The 23,744-nt window shown below is 43.0% G+C and overlaps 1 protein-coding gene across 16 annotated transcripts in view; it reads left to right on the top strand.

Moving 5' to 3' along the window:
• svila (supervillin a) overlaps positions 1-23,744 on the top strand; it is a 75,170-nt gene that overhangs the window by 34,429 nt on the left and 16,997 nt on the right. For 3 of the 16 annotated variants that reach the window (XM_034572196.1, XM_034572199.1, XM_034572197.1), the window contains exons 4-16: positions 235-326; positions 1,016-1,079; positions 1,190-1,332; positions 1,425-2,151; positions 9,859-9,893; positions 12,549-12,613; positions 12,957-13,093; positions 14,265-14,565; positions 16,192-16,708; positions 17,737-17,905; positions 18,048-18,137; positions 20,560-20,692; positions 22,715-22,768. In XM_034572196.1, the coding sequence (XP_034428087.1) occupies positions 1,072-1,079; positions 1,190-1,332; positions 1,425-2,151; positions 9,859-9,893; positions 12,549-12,613; positions 12,957-13,093; positions 14,265-14,565; positions 16,192-16,708; positions 17,737-17,905; positions 18,048-18,137; positions 20,560-20,692; positions 22,715-22,768 (2,379 nt within the window). In that variant the 5' untranslated portion in view covers positions 235-326; positions 1,016-1,071. Of the gene's footprint in view, positions 1-234; positions 327-1,015; positions 1,080-1,189; positions 1,333-1,424; positions 2,152-6,153; positions 6,238-7,458; positions 8,299-9,051; positions 9,220-9,858; positions 9,894-11,737; positions 11,777-12,548; positions 12,614-12,956; positions 13,094-13,699; positions 13,796-14,264; positions 14,566-15,305; positions 15,372-16,191; positions 16,709-17,736; positions 17,906-18,047; positions 18,138-20,559; positions 20,693-22,714; positions 22,769-23,744 lie in introns of all 16 variants that reach the window. The other 13 variants (XM_034572201.1, XM_034572200.1, XM_034572198.1 and 10 more) reach the window with 10 other exon arrangements.

Genomic DNA, 23,744 nt, shown 5'->3' with positions numbered 1-23,744 from the left:
TGCATTGTTTGGATGATTGTTTGTGTATGTGTCCTCATCCATAATCAACTGGTTGATGGACGAGACTCTTGAGCATCATTCAAACCCAGCAGTGTTTTAATGATATGAATGCCTGTTTGATCAGATTCAGATTAATTCAGTGGGACCCATTCAACTGTCGGTCTATAAACAAACTTAGTTTCCCACAGCCCAGTTCTGTTTCACAACAGTTGGTATTTTTCCTGCACCCCTCAGCTTTCAGAAAGAATTCTCCCTTGACGAAAAAGACGACCCTGCCAAAATCACCAAGGATATAGATGTTAGTCTCTTGGCCAATCTCCCCAAAGGTGAGTACGTTTTTTTTTTTTTTATAACTGCCTGCTTGTAAATGACCCTCATAATGGCAGCCTCTATAAAACCAATTTTTCTACAAGCACAGTTCTGATATGTTGAACATTATGGATTATACTTTTTCTATAGGATCCATTTTATTAAAAATGTAGGACCTATAAAGAGATATGGTCCTATTGAGGTTTGTGAGTCTGTCATGTCCGGCTGGGTGGTGGAGGCTGTTAAATAGTTTGATGAGGTGTTGAACGCCACTTTTGATCAGTGTTTGAAAGGTTCTGAGTTTTGCCGTAAGAAGGGATGATTGGATAAAATCAAAAGTCAAATCTTTTATTTTGTGGCGGTTAACCCAGATGAAAAGCTCTACCATTTCTTGTGAAAACGTTTTGGATGTTGAAACATATTTGCATGAATTTGAATGTTTCTATGCCAGGTCAGTGGTCAGACTTCTTTTATTTCTTTTGTGTTTGAAAAGTAAAACCTTCTGTAGCTCACCAAACTGTTGGTTGCTTTGTGGGTAATGTAAGCAGCAGGTTTTGACAAAGAAGAACAATGTGTGGTATATAAAAGAAAATATCTCTGGTTCTGCTCCATCTTCTTCTTTTTAATTGTCTGTAGAAGCCACTAATAAGACAGATGTGTTATTCTTATTGAGCTGTAACATCTTGTTTTTTTATTTCTCCTTTAGTCTCTGAATTGAGGAAACGATTTGAAGGCATAACCACAAGCTCAAGTGACTGGGAAATGAACAGGTAAGAATGCGAGGATATGTGTATTAAAAACGTGAGGAAGATAATAATATATTAAAGTTTGACTCCTTCCTTCCGTCCGTGTGTGTGTGTGTGTGTGTGTGTGTGTGTAGAAAGGAGCGTATTGCTCGGCGGTTGGAGGGCATAGAGGGTGAGGTCAATCCATCGCTGCTGCCTAGCTTGGTGGCCAACCGGCTTTTAGAGGAGGATACACCACGATACACCAGGGCCAATGACCCCTTTGAACCCTGTGGTGGTGAGACATGTTCAGACCTGCGTCATCATCTGTCTCCTCTCTGTGCTTGTATGGGTATAACTCCCTCGTTGGCTTAACTCTCTGTCTTCTAGTTACAGTTCAGCGATATGGTGTGGAGGGATATGAAAGTCCAGAGATGCAGCTGGCGGCCCCGGAGCGACAGTCCAGAGCTCGATGTCGGCCTGACCCTCAGTCCTCCATCCACACAGAGCCGATCTTCAGTTCAGGCTCCACCACCAGTGGTCCCGAGCTGGAGTCCAAGGCTGAACGCATCGCCCGTTACAAGGCGGAACGGCGTCGGCAACTGGCTGAGCGCTACGGTATCTCCTTGGATCAGGAGCCCGACTTGGACTATCCCTCCCGCTACACTCGCACCCGGAAGGAGTCAGAAGGCTCGGAGAGGAGAAACCGAGAGGAGTGTGAGGGGGAAGAGGGGAGAGATATCACCCTGACCTCCTACACCGGCACATCTGCCACCAGCCCGAGGTCTGGACGCACAGCACCACACCACAGCCACGCCGAGCCGAGCTATGAGATGGGTCGAACCAGGGTGGACTCTTTCTCAGAGAGGGAGAGGCTGATGAACCTGGAGAATCAACGGAGGGCCCCTCCTCCTGAGCCTCCATCCTCCTCATACATGGATGTGACACCATTATCCTCAGCTGCCAGGGTGCCCCCCAGGGACAATGCAGTCACAGGAATGCCACCTAGTTCACCGAAGCTGAGCAGGCACCCTTCCCTCTCCTCACCTAAACATGGTGCATCTCCTGGAGACCTGTTCATTGAGCAGCAGGCCCACAACATCCTCAGCAGACAGGGGTGAGTGGGTGTAATGTTTCTTTTTGTCCTCATTGTTTCATATGCGTATTTTTCCTCTATCTTGGAAATTAAGAAACAGTAGATATGAGGTTGTTCTGTAAAAATCAGTCTGTTCTGTATTTGATTTCTCATGAGCAGGCTATACCCTGCTTGGGTCACGACCCCAGCTTCCCTTCAAATCCATATACACAGGGTTTGAACATAGTGTCCATGTGGGTCAGAACACTGCTGTATCATTCTCTTTAAGAGATGGATTCGCTGTGACAGCGTTATCCATCGGACTGACTCTCCCACCCTCTATCTCTGTCTCTATTCTCATCCACACATGTCCAAGGTCGTCCCGTTTGCAACAACTGTGGCGGGTCAGGCAACCTGAGCTTGTTCTGGAACAATCTTTGAGCTCGCACACCAACTCCCACTGAGACCAACAGCCGGGCTCACACTCAAAATACACAGGCAGATTAATACAGTGTGTTGGTCTGTTATGTTTCGATTCCAGAGGTTTCAGGTGGATCTGTCGAGAATAGTGAATCGCTGTATTGTTTTAAATTCCCAAAGGAAATTTGGTCAAGTTGTTTGTTGTTTTGTTAGGATGAGGGATTTCCAAGTGAAGTAAAGCTCCAGCTCTGTAGCTAACCCCACATTCTTAAAGAGAATTGCATCTATTCAAGCAGTTCACCAATGACTGTTTTTACTTGAGCTCCAGTATCCTGGTTATTATCCATTCTTTATGTATTCCGTTTTTGTGTTTAAGCACGTAAACGCCATATCCTGATTTCAGTATCCTGGATGAGCCCTTATCCCAATTTGGAGAAACACGATTTTACTGCCTGTGGTACTCCATAAGTAACCAGGATACTGGTGCATATATATATACATCCTGGTTTCCGACCACTGCTGAGTACCTGTTCAGGATTGGCTTCAGCCAAGTGCCAAGACTGCCAGGTTCTTACGACATTATGGCACAGTTCACACAAAATATTATGGCCACTCTCCTAAGAAGACTCAGGTCTACTTGGTTATCACACATAATGTTAAACAGACCCACGGTCCAACTGACGTGGATCCAAACCCGTAAGGGTCTCGGGTCCCACAGTTCATGTGGACCCGTGAAGACCTCTCGTTCAGGGTTCAACTCCATTGGAGGAACATCACTTTTGCCCTGTGGCATCTTAGTGTTTAAATTTTTTCTTGACACATACACAAACACACGGCTTTTTGTGCAACGAAGGATTAAGCCAAAATGTCCTCATCCTCATGTGATGAGGCTTTGTCTTCCCATTGTCCACGTCCAGCTCCAAACGTGTGTGTGTGTGTGTGTGTGTGTGTGTGTGTGTGTGTGTGTGTGTGTGTGTGTGTGTGTGTGTGTGTGTGTGTGTGTGTGTGTGTGTGTGTGTGTGTGTGTGTGTGTGTGTGTGTGTGTGTGTGTGTGTGTGTGTGTGCGCGCGCGCGTTGGTTACATGTGGCCATTTATTACCAGTATTCACTGCTTCACTGTAGCAGTGGTATTCATTATCCAGATCACAGTAGTTTCTTTGCTTTGTGTGATGTGGCAAAACACGAAGAGGACCACATTTTTAATAAACTGGAATTATCCTTGCATTGATCTAGTCAATACTAAGTAGCATGACTACATTAGTACTTAGTAGTTAGTACATGATTGTAAACATGATGTATGCTTATTGTTAAACTGGCCTTTTCCCAACAGAATGTTTTTAAAATAAGGCCAGAGACCAAGATGATATTCTTCAAAAAGTACAGTTGAGTATTTCAATCATCTGTTTTTATAGATCCTGAGATGCTTTTTTATGAAAAGTGTTAGTGGTTTCATCCAAAGCAGATTGACTCATTGCTTCTGCAGAGGGTTGGCACTAAGGAGTGTTTTGGCTCAACTACTGAAAGCGTAGATAGTATCAGCAGCACATGCACATCTTTATATCTCTGTTCCTTATGCCTGATGTACAAACCCAGCCCAGATTTCGACCCTGCTGTGGTAGTCTGCTGTTACTACAGACCAGATGAAGATGATTCTAGATCTGTCGGCCATGCTTCTCAATCTTTCTCTGCTCCTGTCTGCATTGCCCTCTCTCGTTGTTTTTCTGTCCATCTCTGAGGTTTTTAAGACTTGGCCAGTGTTTGTGTGTCTCTGGTGCAGGGAAGGTGTTGTGTTACCAGGCGGCTCAGTGTGACTCCACAGTCAGATCTCTGACCCACAGCTGGGCTTGATCAAGACCAGTGAGGCCTGAGAGGAGAGAAGTAAATAGGAGAGCGTGTGGCTTTAACTTTTCTCAGGGTATCTGAGAGTCCTCAGACAAGTGTGACGTGAACTGGCAAATGTTAGGATTTAGTGCAGAGGCCAACAAAGGTCATTCTTCTTTTTTTCTTAGAATGACATAATAAATATTTTAAAAGAACGATTGTCTTTTTATGATTAGCTGTGGCCATTAATTTGATATTTTGAAGAGAACCACAACTAAACCGTCTGTGCTGTGGTGAGAGCTCATTCAGAAAGTATTCAGATCGTCTAGGTCTATGAGCAGCTGTTTTCAGGTCTCGCTAAAGAGATTTGGTTCAAGTCAGGGCTCACTCTGGGACATTCAAAGAGCTGTCCCTAAGCCACTCCTGTGTTGTGCTTAAGGGTCGCTGTCCTTTTGGAAGATGAACCTGATGCCCAGTCTGAGGTCCTCGGTGCTGTGGACCAGGTTTCCATTAAGGATATATCTGTACTTTGCTCTGTTCAGCTTTCCCCATGTCAAATTATCATACTTTTGGGCTGTAGCATCACAGATGTTACAGATGGCATACTGTTTAGATAAACATGGAGCTGGAAAATAACTTCAAAACAACATGAGAATAGTTTCTCGGTGACCTATATTAAGGGAGATATGGCCAGTCAAAGTAATAGCCCCCCCCCCCCCCCCCCCCCCCAAAATAAATAGTTCAAACTTGGTTAGCCCATATATTTTCTTAAGAAGGATCTGAGACACATGCAATTGCTGTTCATGAAAAAATCCATTAAGATCTGTGACGTTGTGGTCCAAAAGTGGGATGCTTCCAACCCTCAAACCCTCTCCCTCCCTGTCCCTGCTGGGGACCAGACGGTTCAATCATGCTTTCATCAAACCAGAAAGGCTGGTTTCTTTCAGTCTGAGAGTCGAGTGCTGTCATGTGTCTTTCACTGAGCTTCTAATACACTTGCCTTGCCTTCTTAGAATTATGTAGACCACTGTGCCCTTGGAACAGTTGACCTTGTAATCTCTGCCAAAGAAGCAGACTTACAGATCCACACGACTGAATTGGACCAAAGCAGAAGTATAGTGGTCAAATTTTGGATATGTTACGTTACGATACACCATTTTGTCTTGTTGGTCGTGTTAGCACTGAATGCATTGTAAGTCGCTTTGGATAAAAGCGTCAGGTAAATGACATGTAATGTGAAAGCACAAAAATCCAAGTACAACTCCTCAACTCTCTACTCCTCTGTTCTTTCTGTGGTGATGGCTGAGGAGCATTCTCCTTAAATTTGTTGAACTCTGCTTTATGAAACAGTTCAGGCTGTTTGTGTTTATCCACCATCAAAGGTCAAGAATGACTCATTTGCCTCTAGACTCTAGTGGTGTGAGATGGCATTTCCTCTAAATATCTGCTGCAGTAAAGACCCTTATTAAGACCTCAGTTAGACAGTCAGTTGCTCCAGATCCAGTGCTGCATTGATAAACATAAACGAATAAACATGTAAATTTGTTTTTTGTAGCAGTTGCTCTTCATCTCTGATGTTTCTTTTGGGTGATGCTTGTCCCAAAACCATAATAACAATGAAATGTGGCCAAGCCCATTCTCACTGTGGTCAAGCTACATGTGAAGTCAGTGGTGTGTGTAATGTAGTGGTACGACTGTGCGTGCTCCAAGAAAACAGCCGCAACACTGAATCTAGACTATTACCATACCAACCCACTCAATCCCTCACTCTCATGTCTCCTGCTGGGTTTTCCACTGGTGCAGTGCGAGGGCGTTACTGAGCACCGATTGGTTCCTGCAGACCGATGCTGAGGGCGACACACACTCCCTCATCAACTGGCCATCGAGGTATACACCCAGGCTGGTTGTGTCCCCTCCGCAATGTCACCTCCCATTTCTCTCGACTTACCAAAACCCATCAACCTTTCCCTTTTTTTTTAATAATCATCTCTTACATTTGCTCAGTTTGGGTCCTGTATTGATTAGAAGTGTTTGAGCTTTTAAGCTGACCTTGCATCATCCATCATTCTTCCTCCTCATGGTCACAAGCTCATTTCACCTTTTATTTTGGACCATAACTTCATTTGTCATGCACATATTGCTGTGTTCAATTTAATCCCCATTGTGAAAACAAATGTTCTGACCTTACATGAGTGACTTTGGGTTTGGAGCCTATGTTTAAAGTTTGCATCTTCCACCCTGTTTTTTCTTCAGTTCTCTTCTTAGATATAATATGTTTTTGATAATGTTTTAACTTGAGTTAAGTACAATTGAGATGATTTCGATGCAATCTGACTTATATTCATATCTCTGGTATCCATCACCATCCGCACGCTGTCTTATAACTTTGTAGCTTGTCTCATAATCATAACATTTGGAATTTTTTTTGCTGTTTCAAAGTAATCCAGTCATACTTGTCTGTGCATCCATGGTTATATTGCAAACAGGAATTGCTAACAGCTAAATTGGTATGCTTTTAATTTGAAAATACAGTATTGTATTGATGCTGAAAAGTGTAAACAAATATAGGTTAAGAAAATAGCCTACAGCTAATTTAATGACTCTTCGCAGCATTGTGCTTTCGGCTTTCATCAGAAAACTAGGAACATGATTATCCTAAAATAGAAGTAAAATTAGAAAATAACAATAGGAGTTATGGGCCTTGTGTTGAAAATCTGTGGATGGTAGAAAAAAATTGGCATAACCCACTTTTTTTTACTTTTCACTTTGGTTTATAACTACATGCAAACTTCTTTTTAGCCCAACCTATTGTGAAACTATCAACTTAAGGCATATAGCCCCATAAATAAAGGGAGTGATAATTGAGCAAAAAAGTCTAATAAAATAATCATTGATATAAATGCAGCCCAGCATTTAACTTTCCAAAAAGCATTTAATGTAGAAACAAATACAAGAACATTGCATTTCAGTAAATAAAATGGGGCAAAGATTGTACAGAAAGATTATTCTACGTTAGAGATGAGTGCAATCATTACAATGATTGTAACACACACAGGCTGTATCTATTATTGGAGTGTTAATGTTAACCAGCACTTTGTTTCCCTGAAGAATCAGAGTTAGGGACAGGCTTGCCAGGGAAGAGGGCCGCCAGAGGAGCCCAGAGCTGGGAAATGTTACAGATCCCCCAGTGCACCGCAGACAATATCAGCACCAGAGCCCATGTTACCACACAGATCCACCAGGCCTCCATCAGGTCCTTCAAACCCAGCCTCAGCTCACCCGACCAGGGCAACAGGAAGTTGCTGGATACCCAAGTTACCTCTCCATGGCCTCTGGTCCCACGTCCAGAGGCGGCCAGCAGCAGCAGGCTCCTGAGGACGAGCCTGAGGAGACAGAGGATGTGAAGACAGAGGGCCTCTTGAAAAGTAGGAAAGCAGTTCTTCCCTCAGAGATCCGCCGCAGGGAGAGGAGCACCGAGGACCCACGGAGAGGAAGAGGGGAGGAGGACCTGGGGATGTCCAAGGTGCAGAGCCTCAGCCACGCAAGGGAGGCTGAGGCAGTGGATGTTCCAAGAGGCAGACACCGAGGCAGAGGCAGGCGAGAGGAAATTGAGCACCTTTCCCGTCTGCATTCAGTCGAGAGCAGGCCCAGAGAGAGGGAAAGTTCCTCTCATACCCACAAAGGGGCGACCGCAACCAATATCCAGCCTAGAGTAGCACATGCAGCCCCGGGAAGCTCCAGCACAGCCGTGAGCCACTCGGCTGGAGATTCACAAGGGCCCAGTCAAAGGAACCTGCAGCACCAGAACCACGACCTCCAGGAGGTCAAGCAGGGTGAAGGTTTCAGTAATGGAGAGGGCCTCCAAGACACACGGGTGTCTGTGTCCCAGCTCAGGCACTCCTACATGGAGAGCACCACCACTCCTCCAACCGGCCGCAGAAATGAGCTGTAGGTGGCAAAGTAAAATGTTGCAACGCCGCTACTCACTGGCTCGCTGGTGTGGAACTCAATGATGCTTGTCACCTAACATCGGCTGGCTACTGACTGACTAACATCAAAGGTCCAGTGTGTAGGACTCGGGGGGAATTTATTGAGAGAATATCATATTCATAATAATGTTTTCATGAGTGTCACCTGAAACTTATAATCCTTGTGTGTCTTGCCCAAGGACACTTTGGCAAGCACACTGGAGGAACTGGGCATTGATCGTCAACACCGGCCTACAATTGCACTGCCATGTTTCTACAGTAGCCCAGAATTCATACACTGCTCACTTTACATTACCTGAGTGTGAAGAGTATTCACTTGGTTGCAAACGCCACCCTGGGATGCTAAACTAAAACCTACACACTGAACCTTTGCATCAAAGCACAATGCAGTGCTGCAGCATAGAAAAAGCATTAATGTATTAATCGCTCAGCTCTAAACCTCTAAGCCTCCTAACAGTGTTAGTTTTTTTGTGGCTCTGTGGCTTATTCAGTTATTACCCGGGGCCAATGAACATGTGCATGCTTCAACTGTTAATAAATCTGCATGGCCTTGCTCACATAGTTGATTTAAAACCATGGGTGTGACTGAAGGGTCAAACCTGGGCCTCTGCTTTGAAACAATTCAATTTTTGCTTCCTGTCCCTCTCTCTTACTCTGCTGTATTTTCTCTATATTTTGGGTGTTGGTCCCTTACCTTGGTTGGTCCCTCCAGTGAGGTTGAGGGGGACCGGGCGCCCTCGGGCTACGAGGCCCCATGGAGAGGGGAAAGGGACAGGGGGCGCAGGCCCCGGCAGTATATCGATCCCGGGGAGAGTAGAAAGACCTCAGAGAGGTTTAGGACGCAGCCCATCACTTCTGCTGAGCGCCAGAAGACTGCTAGGTACTGCTCTGGACTCAAGAGTGCATGGCTGAGAGTGAGGAATGCTGGGAAATGACCACATGATCATGCATGTCAAAGAAATCATGAAATAATGTTAATCTTATAATACAGTTGTGAACTTGTGCTTATAAAGTATATTCTGTTTAGTCTACAATGAATGAAGTCCTTGAGCACATTAATGTCATGAAGTGGATCATAGTTCACCACACACACACACACAAGCGTAAAGTCCCGTTCTCCTTGATTTGGTCTCTGACTCTAACAACATTAACAAACAGTGAGGCTTAAAGGCCAAAGGTCCTCGACTGGGCCTTGGCAGTGGACATCACATGTGACCAATTACAGAAGCATGAATTGCCCTTTGTTGGTAATGACTCACTGAGACCATGGAACTGAACAGACTTCTGTAAAGCCGTCTAATACTCCAACTTAGTGTGCTTACTGTTTCCATTTCCATTTCTTTCTCCTTCTAACACTGGCTGTCACATTTCCAGCATACCAGTGACGACCGCCTCTCCCTGCATCCCCTCACCACCTATGTGCCTGACTACTCACCAGCCTTCCATATTACTGTGTTATGCATGGCTGCAAGGATATCAGGAGATTTTTCTGACTCTTTATTTTCTGCTGTTTTTAAAGGTCCTGTGTGAGTTCAGATCTTGCTTCCTCTGAAGGTAAGGAGTTATTTTTTGTTTCTGCAACTTGTCTCGACAAAGCTTTAAGGGCAGAAGTTGATTTTCAGAGTTATACACGTCCATCTGTCACAGAATTAAAACAGTTACTGGTTTAATGTTGTGACTGATCATTGTAACCTCTGTGGGCCTGTTCATCATTCATGTACTTATTCATACTTTTAATTAACTTCCATGACTAAATCAAAAATACATCAGCCACAGCACTTAAACCAGCTACTGGTTTCAATGTTGTAACTGATCAGTGTATATTATTGTGTAGTATATTATTTTATAGACTATAAGAAATTGTATGTTGACATTTAGGATTTATTCCATCCAACCTACAATCGAATGTCCTGTACCATACATCATATAAAAGTAAAGCTCAGGCTCTACTGTAGCCTCTGACTCAAGTGTCGGTGAAATATAATTGATTTAACATGGTTAGTGGAACTATCAGCGTGGAATTATCAGTATGTTTGACTAATGAGATTGCTCGGCTGGGACTTGTTGCATAATGTTCATTGGATATAATGTTCATATTTGCAATGGTACAAGTAAAGCAGTTTTGTTAGGGGATAATGGATTATTTGGGTGTTCCAATTTTAGGTTGGAGGCTTCATTTTGATTTATGGGTTATATACTGAAAGTCAACAAACCTAAAACACTGCAGTAAGCGCTTATAAAGCAAAAGAATGTCACCAAAAACTGACCTGTAATTCACAGATACCAGCACAGCTCTCTGAGTAAATTGAATTTCTTCAGTCTCTTTTCTTGGGTTTTGCTGAGTTGAAGAGATCATGGTGATGTGTTAAAGAGGAACTACAGTTCTTTTCATCCTGGGCCCTATGTTTACAAATGTGGGTGTGGAAATGAACGGTACTTCTGGAACTTTTGGAATCGGTCCAGTAGATCACTTTCGTTGGAAGCTGCAATAACAGCTACAATGTAATCTTATGGGGCAACTGCGACAGGCCATGAATTGTCCCCTAAAAGTGTTGTTGTTGTTTTTTTCACCAATAAAAGGCTCAAATTCTTATTCTGGGTCTTTTCCTAGAGTCTGACAACATTACACTTGTCTCGATCATCAACATGTCTGTTTAGTGGACATTTCATGGACTGTCGCTGTTGCCCCTTTTGTGATTACATTGTAACCACTGCCACAGTGTCACAGCTTCAGGCGGAGGCAATCTACTGAACCAATTCCAAAAGTTTTTGTAACTGCCATTAATTTACACACACACATTTTTAAACATAGGGGCCAGGTTGAAAAATACTGGAATTCCCCTTGTAAGTTTATTCCTCAGTTGCGTGTTACACAGATAGTCTTTCTTAACTATATCAAGCAATATTGAATGCATGATGTTACACTTACAAGTGAAACAACACAACCAAGATAATTATCTGCAGCTTCACAACTCTAGTCAGCAACAGATGATTGAAATGGGACTTTGCAGTGAACTCTAAGGACGGACATGAAGGGGTAGAGGCCAAATAACCCAAATCTCCCTTTTAAGGTCTTATGATGATTTTTTTTTAATGGGAAAGCACAACATTAAATGAGTCTATAGAGTCTTGTTCCTACTGTAGCGCCTCTGAGGGCAGACCCCTCTCATCTGCTTCTTATAAGCACACAGTCAGTCGGGATGATTTTTTGCACTGACGTGAACTGGAGGCAGCAGATCTCAGCTGGGCAGCGTCAATCATAGGGAATAGTTGCTTGGTGATGTCATGTCACGTGACTTGCAGGGCGAGAGCGTGTGTGCATGCAAGCAATGTCTCTCACACCTGTCCACCACTAGTGATGCCGGTCACATGGTTGAGTTGTTTGTCTTTGCTCGCAGTGATCAAACCAGATGGAGCTGGTGGTGATAATAATGGAGGTAAATATAATGATGAATAAGTCTAATTTTTTTGCAATGGATTATATATTTTACATATATACTCGATTATCTAGTATTATCTAATAGATGCATTATCTCTGACGCATCACAAGTGCTATTTTGTTGCATCTTGTTTTTAAACTTTTATTTTAATTTTTTTTTTCAATTAAAAAATAATCATGAGACCTTAAAAAGGATATTTGGGTTATTTGGTCTCCACCCCCTCAAATTTGTTAATGGAGTTTTTAAAGAAAGCCACTGGATAGTCACATTTCAGTCTTTTGCTATTTGCTATTTTGTTGCATCTTGGAGTAGTTTTGGCCTTTAACAGTATATTTGCTGTTCCCCAAAGGTGAAAGCAGCAATAATTATAATAATAATTCTACCATATGTTCACTAAACACTGTCTCCCTTGTCTGTCCTTGTACAGTACATATTTTTACTTTTAACTGATAATGGCAGTCACCTCTCAAAATTCTCTAATTGTATTAGCAGTGGGCCCTGGATTCAAGAAAAAATTCATTTCTAACAATTATCTGAAGTGACTGTTGCAGATTTCATCACCTGCAGCCAGCCAACTATCCAGTTTCACATTCGCTCCAAGAGTACATTTTTAAACCTTTTAAATGTTGCAATGAAGTCTTGTGAGTTAAAATCGTATCAGCATGAGTTTGTGCCGCTGCTTGTTAAGGGGCTTAATTTTTCATGGAGAAGTCATCCAAAGTCTCTCATGTCCAAATGTCTTCATCTCTTTCTGTCCCTCCCTCTGCAGCTGATGAAGAGAAACTCGATGAAAGAGCCAAGCTGAGCGTAGCGGCCAAACGCACTCTCTTCAGGGTGAGCTTCGACTATCAGCTGTTTGTCCTCTTATGTTGACAGATTCTGGAGAAATGTGCTCCAAATCAAATCTTCACTGTGACGGTTTAGAGCTGTGGATTTGATTCAGTTTAATCTCTGGCAGAGATTTAATTGAGAACATTTCACTCCGCATTTGTGGAAATGACCCCACACATGCTTTATAGTCTCGGTTGTCAATGGAGAGCTGTGATATGATCCCAATGAGTTTATTCATCTGCATTTAGTCTCTGTAATGCAGATTATCCCACTGGTGTTGAGGTGAGGTGAAATATTCCCCTGATTTATAATAGTATTCCATGTTTATCTGTATGTTTCCATCCAGGAACTGGAGAAGAGCATCGATGGCGGAGCTCCTAAGCCTCGATCCAGGAATGCTGCTGTGGACAGGAGACTGAGACGGACACTAGACCGATCCAGAACTCAGCCCGTCACCACTGAGGAAGTCGTCATTGCTGCTACGTAAGTTAATAATAATCTAAAGAAGGCACATTAACTTATTTCCACACCATTGTATTATGCTATAAAGGGTCAGTTCACCTAAATCACAAAACATTTTTCTCACTAGTCTAAGCTGTGTCTTTTCAGTCAAATCATTGGTTTTATTTGTGCAGATTTTCATAGATTCGTTATCCAGTAAATTCTGTAAAGAGGTTTTTGTAGTTTTTTTTTAAAGTATTTTAAATAGAATTCTGTTTATATGTACTTTATTAGGGTGGAGGCAGAAGTCTGAGTCAGATTTCCCTATAAAACATTTTCTGCATGGTTACACATTACCAGGGGTGTGCGATGAAGTGAATGGAAAATATTTTCTTATTTTCGCAACCTAACATCTGAAACACATTTTCTGCTCTGGATATGATTCAAAATTTAATTTGTATGTAATATTTCCCCTGAATTCTGAAATGAAGTCTTTGTTTGAGTCACCATCCATCCTCCTGAACATCATAATACTGATTCACTGTCAACATGCTGCATACTCCTCTCCATTAGTTTGAATTACTCTTTTTCTTAATCACCTTCCCTCTGTCGAATGTGTGTCTTCATCTTTCTCCTTGACCACTGTAGCGTCCCCTCTCATGTGCCTCAAACGCTGACTGCTCACACCGCTGTAGCTCGCATCCCTAGCCCCACCCTTGTTTGCAGCTCTGTCCCACCATACAGGTACATGGTAAATGCAACACATGCGTGTGCACGGGCATGAATGCTCACGCCAGCCTCCAGTGTGTGACTAACATGTTTTATGGTTGCTGTTCATTCACTGCGGCACAGTTAAATTTCAGAGTGGTGTTCTCACAAGTAGGTTGAAACCCACAGGATGTAAACGATCTGTCATGGAAAGGTGTTTTTGATGTTTTGGTGCCCTCCTGTGTGATTGGAGGAAATTACACAAGTAAATTATTGAATGACTCAGGAGTCTAGAAAGGTTATGTCATGCTTTTGCTTGTAGCGACTCACCCACTGCCTGTGTAACCTTTTATTTTTTGCTCTTTTTAAAACTTTGGGTGTCACACAGCTCCACAATGTTGTCCGTCTTGCTGCATGTCACTTTGCACAAACTCTTTCCACGCTTATGAGAAGTCTCCCTTTCTCCCACCTCTTTGTCTCTTTGGTTCCATCATCCTCCCCTCAGCCTGCAGGCGTCCTCACAGCAGAGCTCCGCTGCCCACGAGCAGGCAAGGGAGGCGCGGCTGGTGCAGGAGACAAAGGAGGCCTGTGTGTCCAAGCCGGTGTCCACGATGGAGGGACAAGCCCATAGTCACGGTCAGGAGGAGCCCGACCTCTGCACCCTCAGCCTGGCAGAGAAGATGGCACTGTTCAACCGGCTGGCTCAGCCTCCGACCAGGGTTACCCGCACCAGAGGGGACACGCGCCAGCGCAGGGCCAACGCTCGCTACCAGACGCAACCCATCACGCTGGGAGATATGGAGCAGGTAGGCGCAGAGCAGGAGAATGTACAATTCATCCAGTAAAATTATAGAATTACTCATATTTTCCAATTTTTCTTAATTTCTTCCTCTTTTTCAAAGACAACAGGTTCAAAAATCAAAATCTGAAATTGGTCTCAGAAGGCTTTTCTTTTTCCAACCAGAAAAGCATCTCATTAGAGGTCATACCTTCGCCAAGGGCGTTATTACATTACATTTCATTTTATGTAATTTCTTTTATCCAAAGCGACTTACAATAAGTGCATTTAACCATGAGGGTACAAACCCAGAACAACAAGAGTCACAATGTTAAAGAAAGTGTTTTTTAAAAATGTAATCTACTACATTATGATTTGGATTTGGATCTGCAACAAATTGCACACACTCATATATATCAGTATAGTAGATATGTTCTTTTTATTAATCATAATCAAGGATGTCTCTCTACAATTGATATTTCCATCTGTAGTGAAAGATACTATTGGATTACATTTTTTATATATTATTTGATTCTATTTATATTATTTCACGTATTCTCTTGTCTACCTCATTCCGACTTTCTGCTGCCGTAATGAGTAAATCTCCCTGTGTGGGACCAATAAAGTTTATCTTAAGGATGACAATTATAAGTAAATAAAGAACCTACCCTATATTATTAATCAGAAAATATTAGGTGCAATAAGCTGGCAGGCAGTTGCAGCATCATCTGTTAAATAGAAAATCCATGAACCGTGTTTCTGCTCCAGGAGTCCTCAGACATAGACATGAGGGACGAACAGGAACTGTGCGACAGCCCAGTAGAGCATCTACAAGTAAGGCTCCTCTGGCACAGTCACCGTGCATCTGCCTGAGACACTGGCGGCTGACCCACTCTTTCCAGAAACCGCTCTACATTTCTGTGAACATCCCGCTCTGTATGCCATCGCAGTTTGAGCCCATCTCCGTGCTGTGTGATTTCATTATGAATGTAGAGTGCATGGCTTCGCTTCTGATAAAGGTCTGACTCAGCTCGGCATCATCAGGCCGTGTCAGTTAAAGAGGCTGCGGTGTGGGGATGGATCATACCACCGACCGTATTTCAGCAAGTGCGAGGGTTTGAAAGACGCCTGTGTGGTGCGAGAGAGGAGAACAATCGTAGTTTGCCACCACATGGACTGAAAGCAGCCATTTGTCAGCAGCCTCTTGGAAACAAGCAACTGCTTCAGGGGGATGTGATGTGGGAGAGAAAATTGGAAGTGGAAAGAAAAGGAGTTTTAAGGACAGGGACAAGGTTTCTCGACGTTTCCATGGAGTTGCACTGTTGTTTCTCACTTGTTACCCAGCAGAAGCTCGAGGTCAGTTCTTCACGTGTAAAAACTTCACATGTATTTGATGTGAAGTGACGTTTGTATGATTGTGTGTATTTTGGCTACAGCTGGTTGCATTGTGTGCAGGCGTGGTTGCCGGCATGGCTTTGTGATGTGGGCTGTAAGTGACCAGTGAGATAGAGGCTGCCCTTTGATGCGCAGGAAGTGCAGTGAGTCCGGCAGGCGGTGATTAGTCAGCTTGATTGTCTCCATTTAGTGTGCGTGTGCACTTTATCTGATCTCTCTCTCTCTGACCCACTTCTTTCTTTGTGTCTCTCTCGTGTAGCTTCAGAACGGTACAGGCTCTCAGCCCGATCACCTCCCCTCCTCATCGCCCTCCTCTGCTCTGAGAGCAGGAAGCACCGTCTCCACAGACCACGCCGGAGACATCCACATAACCAGAGCACCAGACCGTCTCGAAAACCTCCCACCCAGCTCCGACAGGTCTCTGCCCCCTCACCAGGCGGACGGCCCGGCCCTGCGCCCCCAGGACTCCGGGGACCACCTGAAGCACAGGAACCTGCCCCAGGGAGAAGTCAGGGTAGATCTGGGAGGAGGGAAGAGGAAGCTGCCCTCTCCCGACCGAGCGGTCAGGCAGTTGGCTCTGCCCCAGCCTGGAAAGGAGAGGAGGAGGGAGGAAGAGGAGGAGGAGGAGGTGGAGCAGCGGCTGACCAGAGCGAGGGCAGAGGGCGCTGTGCAGAGCCCAGAGAGCCACATGCTACTGGAGAGGCAGGAGCAGAGGGGGTATCTGAGGGAGGACGGACACTACCCCATAGGCCAGAGGAGCAGGGCCGTCAGTGAAGGTGAGACTGAAAGCATTTTTGAAACTTCTGCTTCCTATACTCGTACGACTCTGTTGCTGGGGATGTATAACTTTTTTCCTTCAAATTATCCTTTTGGAAAAAAACCTAATTATGTTATTTCAATGTTTTTCCATAGTTTCCATAGTATCATACTTTGCAAAAGACTTTTAAACCATATCCTATTTTATATTACCAGACTGAGAGAGAATAACACTGGTCTGGGTTTTTTTTCCGGGTTTATTCTATATGCAAAGTAGATTTATTTTTGCAGAAATCATGTCATTCATGTATGTTATTCACAAAAGTGTATGAGGAATAGTTTTGATGAGTGACTCTGAGTTTAAAAAAACAAACTCTAAAGCAAAACAACATTGATGAAGATTGAAACAGACTTTAAATATTGAAAGAGCAGCTTGTAAGATGTGGTGTCCATTTCAGTCAACAACCATTTCTCATTCAGACATATTTCTAACACAGGATTGTGAAAGTCTTGCATTCACGTTGTGTTTTGCCCAGCCATCATTTTTGTCTGACCCAAGGTAGATCTGATCAGAGAGAGTAGAAAAGTGATCATGAAAAGCTGATAAGATCTGCATGTCTGTGTGTGGAACGGGAACAGAGGGATGGAGCAGGATGGACGCACAGACAAAGATCAGAGTGTCACGGTATCGACAAGAGAGCTCCAGTGTTGTTTATTCGATTAGAACTATGACAGGGACATTTAAAGTCTCTGCTCTGCTCCTCACCGCAGCAGTAAAGCCCCTTCGTCACACTGGCTCTGCTGCTGAGTTGCTAAGCTGTGCCTGGGTTGTATGTTAACTCCTTTAGTCCCGGACTTTTCAGAATAATGTGTTAATTAAAAGGGTGTATCTGAGAAAGTTTGATTATTAGATCCATTTGCAGAATCTATATTAAAATGCTTTATATCTTACTTTAATCCACCATGAGAACCTTGTTAACATCCATGCAGTTGCTGTCCACTTATTGACTCTCTCCCTTTGTGCGCGCTCGACTGCTTGTGCTCACAGATCGGCTGGAGTCGACTGTGCTAACATCCAGAGCAGCATCAGATTCCCTCAGGACGCCGTGTCAGCCTCCAGCCGCAGATACACACACAGACGACATCGACTTTCTGTCCGAGCACGGGGACGAACTGAGCGACGCCATGTCCGCCAGACAAATGTCCATCAGAGAGAGGTGAGCCTGCTCAGCCATGTTTTAGGCTCGGAGTTGGTAGACATCTTTTTTATATATACAACTACTGTCAAACTTTTAATTTCATTTGCGTGCAATTTATATAATCTTAGCTTTAAATATGCTTCTTGTGCCACTTCTTAAGCCACTTAAAGAAAAAGAAGATCCTTTTTCATTCTCTGCTCAAAAGTGGGTTAGATGGAAACAGAAAATTGGATCATGAGGACAAGACAGGGTGAGTTGTTAGATTTTTTCATTTTTCAGCCACTGCTGCTGCTCTGCTGGGTTCTCCAAACTAACGAGTGGAATAAAAGAGCAGCACTGTGCTGGATGTGGAATCAATTTACATTTAATTCACACTGATGCCCTAAAATGCTATTAAACTTCAGTGCATGAGGCTACCAATGCTAATTTAATGAGAAACGTAGATGTCATCAAAATCAGTCCTGTATGGCCGCACAAGCTTCCCAATGCACTTTGTTAACAACACAACAGGCGTCCAACTGTCTGTTGTCTCTTCAGGTCCACAGATCTGTCCTAGTCTGTTTTATATTTTTACATTTTTAGTTCTTGACTTTGTTTTAAGGGGAAAAAAGTTATATTTCAGAATGTATTCATGCATTTCTGTAATGTATTAAGTTCTTAAGGCTTGTGATGTTCAGGGTTTAATTTAATGTCCACAAATCTGCTAATGAGCACAATCAACAAAATGTTGGATTGTCCACAGGTCCTTAACTTTTCTGTCACTTTCAACACAGAACCTGATGCTTTCATCTCGGCTCGACTTTTTTACTTGGGTCATAAATGTATATTTTCTAGTTTGGACTTTGGAAACCTTCAAACACTATTCAAGCAGTAGGAAATAGCGCTTTGGTTGGGAACTATTTTCATCTGAGTATTAATACACATTCGTAGCATATTGGAGAGCATTCCCTGCAGCAGGACAGCGTGTGAGTCAGAATAAATAATAGTGTGTGTGTGTGTGTGTGTGTTCATGGTAGAGAGGCAGTGTTTCACACTGATGTCTATTGTAATGGAGCTCTATGGCACAGAGGAATAATATATATCAGCTTCTGGATTACAGTACTTACTGGCAGGAGACATTATTAGTTGGTATTGTCGTGTAATGCAAATTACTGATGATAGGTAGTATAATCCCAGGAGGTGGAGCAGGTACAGCAAGTGCTGTGTCTTTGTGTGTGTGTGTGGTTGTGTATTGGACTGGTAGTATAAAGTGATTTGAGTTGGCATTAGGTTAAAAGCTCTATATGAATTTCTCTCTACCATTCACAGCCTGAAACAGAGTCAGTTTTCACTATGAGCCCAGTATTGGATTTCCCACCACTAAATGATTACATAAGTCTGGTTATGTCACATTGTGTTGGCTGTCACAGTCGTCTGGTGTGACTGGGAAACACTGGGCAGCGATCACACAATTGACTGATGACATAATGGAATCACATATAACCTGCTGTTAAAGGGTTGTGTTCCAGTCTGCTCGTCGCACTTTCTGTGACATCCAACACCCCCCCCCCCCCCAACACCCCTACGTCGTCTTTGAGTCTGTTCCAGTTTCAAAGCATTTCACTGGAGGCATGGTCTGTATCCCAGTTACAGCTGGTGACTTGTGTTCAGTGTCACTCTGACTGTGTTGTTGCCCCTGAGGCAGAACAGGACGTCGCCTCACTGGGTCACAGAGGGGTGGTTGTAACAAGGGGCAGGGGGCACTGCCCAACACCCTGACCCCCCAGTCTCAATAATTGAACCTCTGTTCTCGTAAAAAACTATAGAATACTTCAATTTGTGATACTTTAATACTCCTGGTTTCCCCTACTCCTTATTTAAAAGACAAAATGTGAATTCCTCATTTTTGGCCTCCCCAGCATTTAGCACCTTTTTCTGCTCGTCACTCTCCCAGCTCCAGTCACACGACCTGACGTCTCTGAGTGATGTTTATGTCTAATTGCACTCCAGCCGTCTCGAGTGTGTTTATCTGCGATCCAGACCTCTGTCTAACTGTGGCTGTGAAATGACACACTGCCTGCCTCTGTTTAGTGTCTGCTATCTTTTCTGCAAACTGACCCGGGGATTGAAAGCCGCGTGGGAACATCCCTGTTTTGTGTTGGCCTCAGTGTTGTGACAGAGGGTCGGAAGTTTTGCTGAGCGCTTAACTTTAGCGCGAGCGTGTCTACATTTAACTGTTGTACAAGATGTACAAGTGTTTCAAACCAGTTCCACAACTTGAATTCTGTTTAACCACGGTAATATTTTTCAGTATAAAATGGTATCACAATGTTTTGTTGCTTTGCAGCGAAAAGATTAAATATTATCAACACAAAATAAATGTTTATTAGTATATTATATTGTACAGTGTTAGATAAGCAACATTTTACAAAGCTGTTACACCTTTTTTAAATCGTAGTTGTGCACAACTTTTGTACATTAACATATTCCAATCTATTTATTGAATTTATTATTTTAAATTAAAGTGTTTTTTGGTAGCCAGTACTGTTTTTGGTTGTAAGAAGCAGTCCAACAATTTCTCTGTAGAGCACAGGCCGAATATTAGATCCGGGTTTTCTTCTCTTGAGATCCCCTATTTTTTTATTTATTATTTTAATGAACTGTTCCCCTCTTTCTTCCCCCTCTGCCCGCAGAGTGGCCTTGTTGAAGAAGAGCGGTGAGGATGACTGGAGGAACAGGATCAATAGGAAGCAGGATTTGGCGAAGGTGGCCGTGGACGAGCAGCAGGCTCAGCTCTGGGAGGTGGAGCAGAGCTTCAAGAAGAAGGTAACCGCCTGACGTGCACACTCACTGCTGAACGCACACAACAGACGAGCCTGAGATGCTGTAATGCCGCCTGCATTCATGTCATGTGAAAAGGACGATAGAGAGTCCCAACAATATTGATTCATATTCCCATATTGACTGAAGTTTGAAGACACAATCTCCTCCACTGATCAGCCTGTAACTGTCATTCCATCACTTTAATAATGGAATCAGCAACATGCCACTGAGGTTTCACATTATGACAACATGTATTTTGTTGGTCTTAAAAAGAGTTCTTTTCATTTCTGATTTTCTTTTTCTGACACTGAGGTCAAAGTCGAGAGAGCCATAAATAATCAGGTCTGCAGAGAGACATGGTAACAGTTCAGGATATCTCTAAACAGAGAGGTTGTGTATTGTCCGTGTTTCTGTTGTCATCTTTTTGTCTCTTTCTTCTTCTCTGTGACATTAACATCTGTTGCATGTTTTTGGGGGTTTGAACGGTGTCGAGATCTAATCTGCAGTTATTCCAGTCATGATAATATTATATTGACTTCAGTATCTGGATCATGCACGCATGTTTTCATGGTTCAAACTGATCTTATTCTAAACAGAAATGTAAGGCTGCCAATATTGAATGGAATTATTCGGTCAAATTTAATTTTCCACTTGTGTGCATACATGACAACATTGAATACAAAATAATAGTAAATGAAAAACAAATGTAATTGACATTGTAAATTTACTACCAAAATTATAAATAAGAACTCCTCTGGCAAACTATTTCCGGTGCTACTGAGCGTAACACTGCCCTAAGGATAATGAAATTGAATTATAAAATACATTTTTCATTTTCTTATTGCAAGTTTTACTCTCAATTCAGTTTTTCCTAAAAGCACCTGTTTGTTTTAAGTGTCAGAGTCAGTGACACTAACGACTGTCCACTATAATGTGTTGTCTATGTTTTGTCATTTCTGGCTTCAGCCTGTCTCTCCACTGAACTGCATGTTGCATGTAACCTTTCATTCTTCTGTTTGCCTTTGTCTCTACTTGCATGTCCTCTACCTGAAATAAATGTCATTTCATCCTCTGCATGTTGAGTGTGTCTATGTGTCGAGCTCCTCTGTGTGTTTTTGAAGGGAGGGCTGAGGTGGGACGCTGCGTGTGCCTCTCTGTTTAGACATATCCACAACAGCTACCATGTTTCCAGCTGCTTATCAGTGTTTGTTCAGCTCCACTCAGCAGCTCTGTCTGTATCTGAACTCTGGCTTTCAGCTCATGTAATGTCAGGCAGATCCTTGCTTCGATGGTTCTGATGCCTTTTTTTAATGATGACGCGCTGAGGTTGAGTTGCTTTTTCTGGATTTCTGTCTATAAAAACAGATTTCCAAGTAGAGATCAGGAGTAAGGACAGGGGATGTTGTTTTATCTTGGTTTTCTCCCATTCATCAGAGTCAGTGGACACAATTCAGTCAGGTTTCTGAGCAACATTACAGACGAGGCAGAGAATAGCACAGATGTCCCACATATGAAGGCATGAGTCCTCCTGCAGCAGCCACACGTTGGGTTCCCACTAGGCCTGGCAGTTTTTTCAAAGATCAAGTTCAAACTAATTTGACATGACACGCAGATTTGTTATACGGCACTTGCATGGTACAAAGACGTTAAACAGCCTCAGGTTTGTCTTCTACAGTGTAGAGCCCAAACCAAATGAATGTTTAAATTTTCGAATACAAAGTTTAAGCCATAATTCAACCCTTGGCTGCAGCCTCATTACTCAATAAAGGCAGATTTTAAAAAATGAGCAGCGTCAAACAAATGCCAACAGCAGGGCAAATAGAAATCCATCACTGGTTTCAACGGGAGTGCCACACATATTGTAGTCCTCATATTTTCCACCTCTGAGAGGAGCATTTCAGAAAGTCCAAGTCTTGTGTCAGAAATGTTTTTTAAAGATTTGTATCTAGTGGGTCATGTGATTTGGCCGCGGTACACGACCTTCAGAAACCATGTCCCCTCTCACCTGCGGTTGCTTGTCTGTAGGACGATGAAGCGCTGATGATGATCGATGAGCTTGCTGTGTCCGACCAGCTGTGGGTAAGGCCAGTGTGCGAGGCCAGAACCACACAAACACACAAACACACACACACACACAAACATGCGGTGGTATTTACAAACAAAATGCATTTAAATTGTATTAGTAATCTTAGCTGAAAATCTGAAAATGAATTTCCTGACTCCCAACACACTTGATGAATACACCGTTGTTGTTGTGTATGTGTGTGTGTGTTCATGTGTTCATGTGTTGGTATTAGTGATGGTGCTCTGTGTTACAGTCACGGTGATGGTGTTGTATAGTGATGGTGTGTGCTTCTCTAATTCCCCCCCGCCTGTGCTCAGTGGTTTTCCTGTGCTCGAGGATTTCTCTCACACTGTGGATGTTTTCTTGGTGCTTGTGTGTTAAAGTTTCCCATTTAATTATTCATCTCTAATTAATTACATTTGGTGCAGGACTCTAATCATTATCCCTGTTCTGAAATATCAATGACGGGAACTGTTGTTGACATTTAATTCAAAACAGTTTGCCTCCCTTCTCTGCTCTGCCTCCTGTTTCCTCTCCACTTCCTCTGCTCAGGTCTGTTGTTACTGTTGAGGTCATGTCCCTGGTCATATTGCTGTGGATGCAGGGTAATAACAGGAAGAGAAAATATTGCACATAATGGTGTTTTAAAGCGAATTATAATCTTCAAGCAGACTAAATATCTTCTAATTATACTTTATGAGCATGAAGCATACTGGTGGTGGAGAACAAAATGGAGCTGAAGGCAGAATGAATAATAGTCCAATACTCAACAAATGGTCAGACACATGACTCAAAATGAACAAGAACGTTTGCTGGATGTATAACTGTGTAAGTGTTTACTCAAACGTTTGCCATAGCAACTTTATAAGTGGATAACGTCAGTATCTACAGCTTGGTTTGCTGCCTTCAAGTGACCAAGATCAATCAAGTAACCTGATTAGAAATAAATGTAGTATTCTCTGTCCAAATTAGATAGAAGAATCGTGAATT

The sequence above is a fragment of the Hippoglossus hippoglossus genome, chromosome 20, assembly GCF_009819705.1.
Source record: "Hippoglossus hippoglossus isolate fHipHip1 chromosome 20, fHipHip1.pri, whole genome shotgun sequence".
Classification (NCBI taxonomy): Eukaryota; Metazoa; Chordata; class Actinopteri; order Pleuronectiformes; family Pleuronectidae; genus Hippoglossus; species Hippoglossus hippoglossus.
This window is presented reverse-complemented; position numbering and strand designations above follow the sequence as displayed.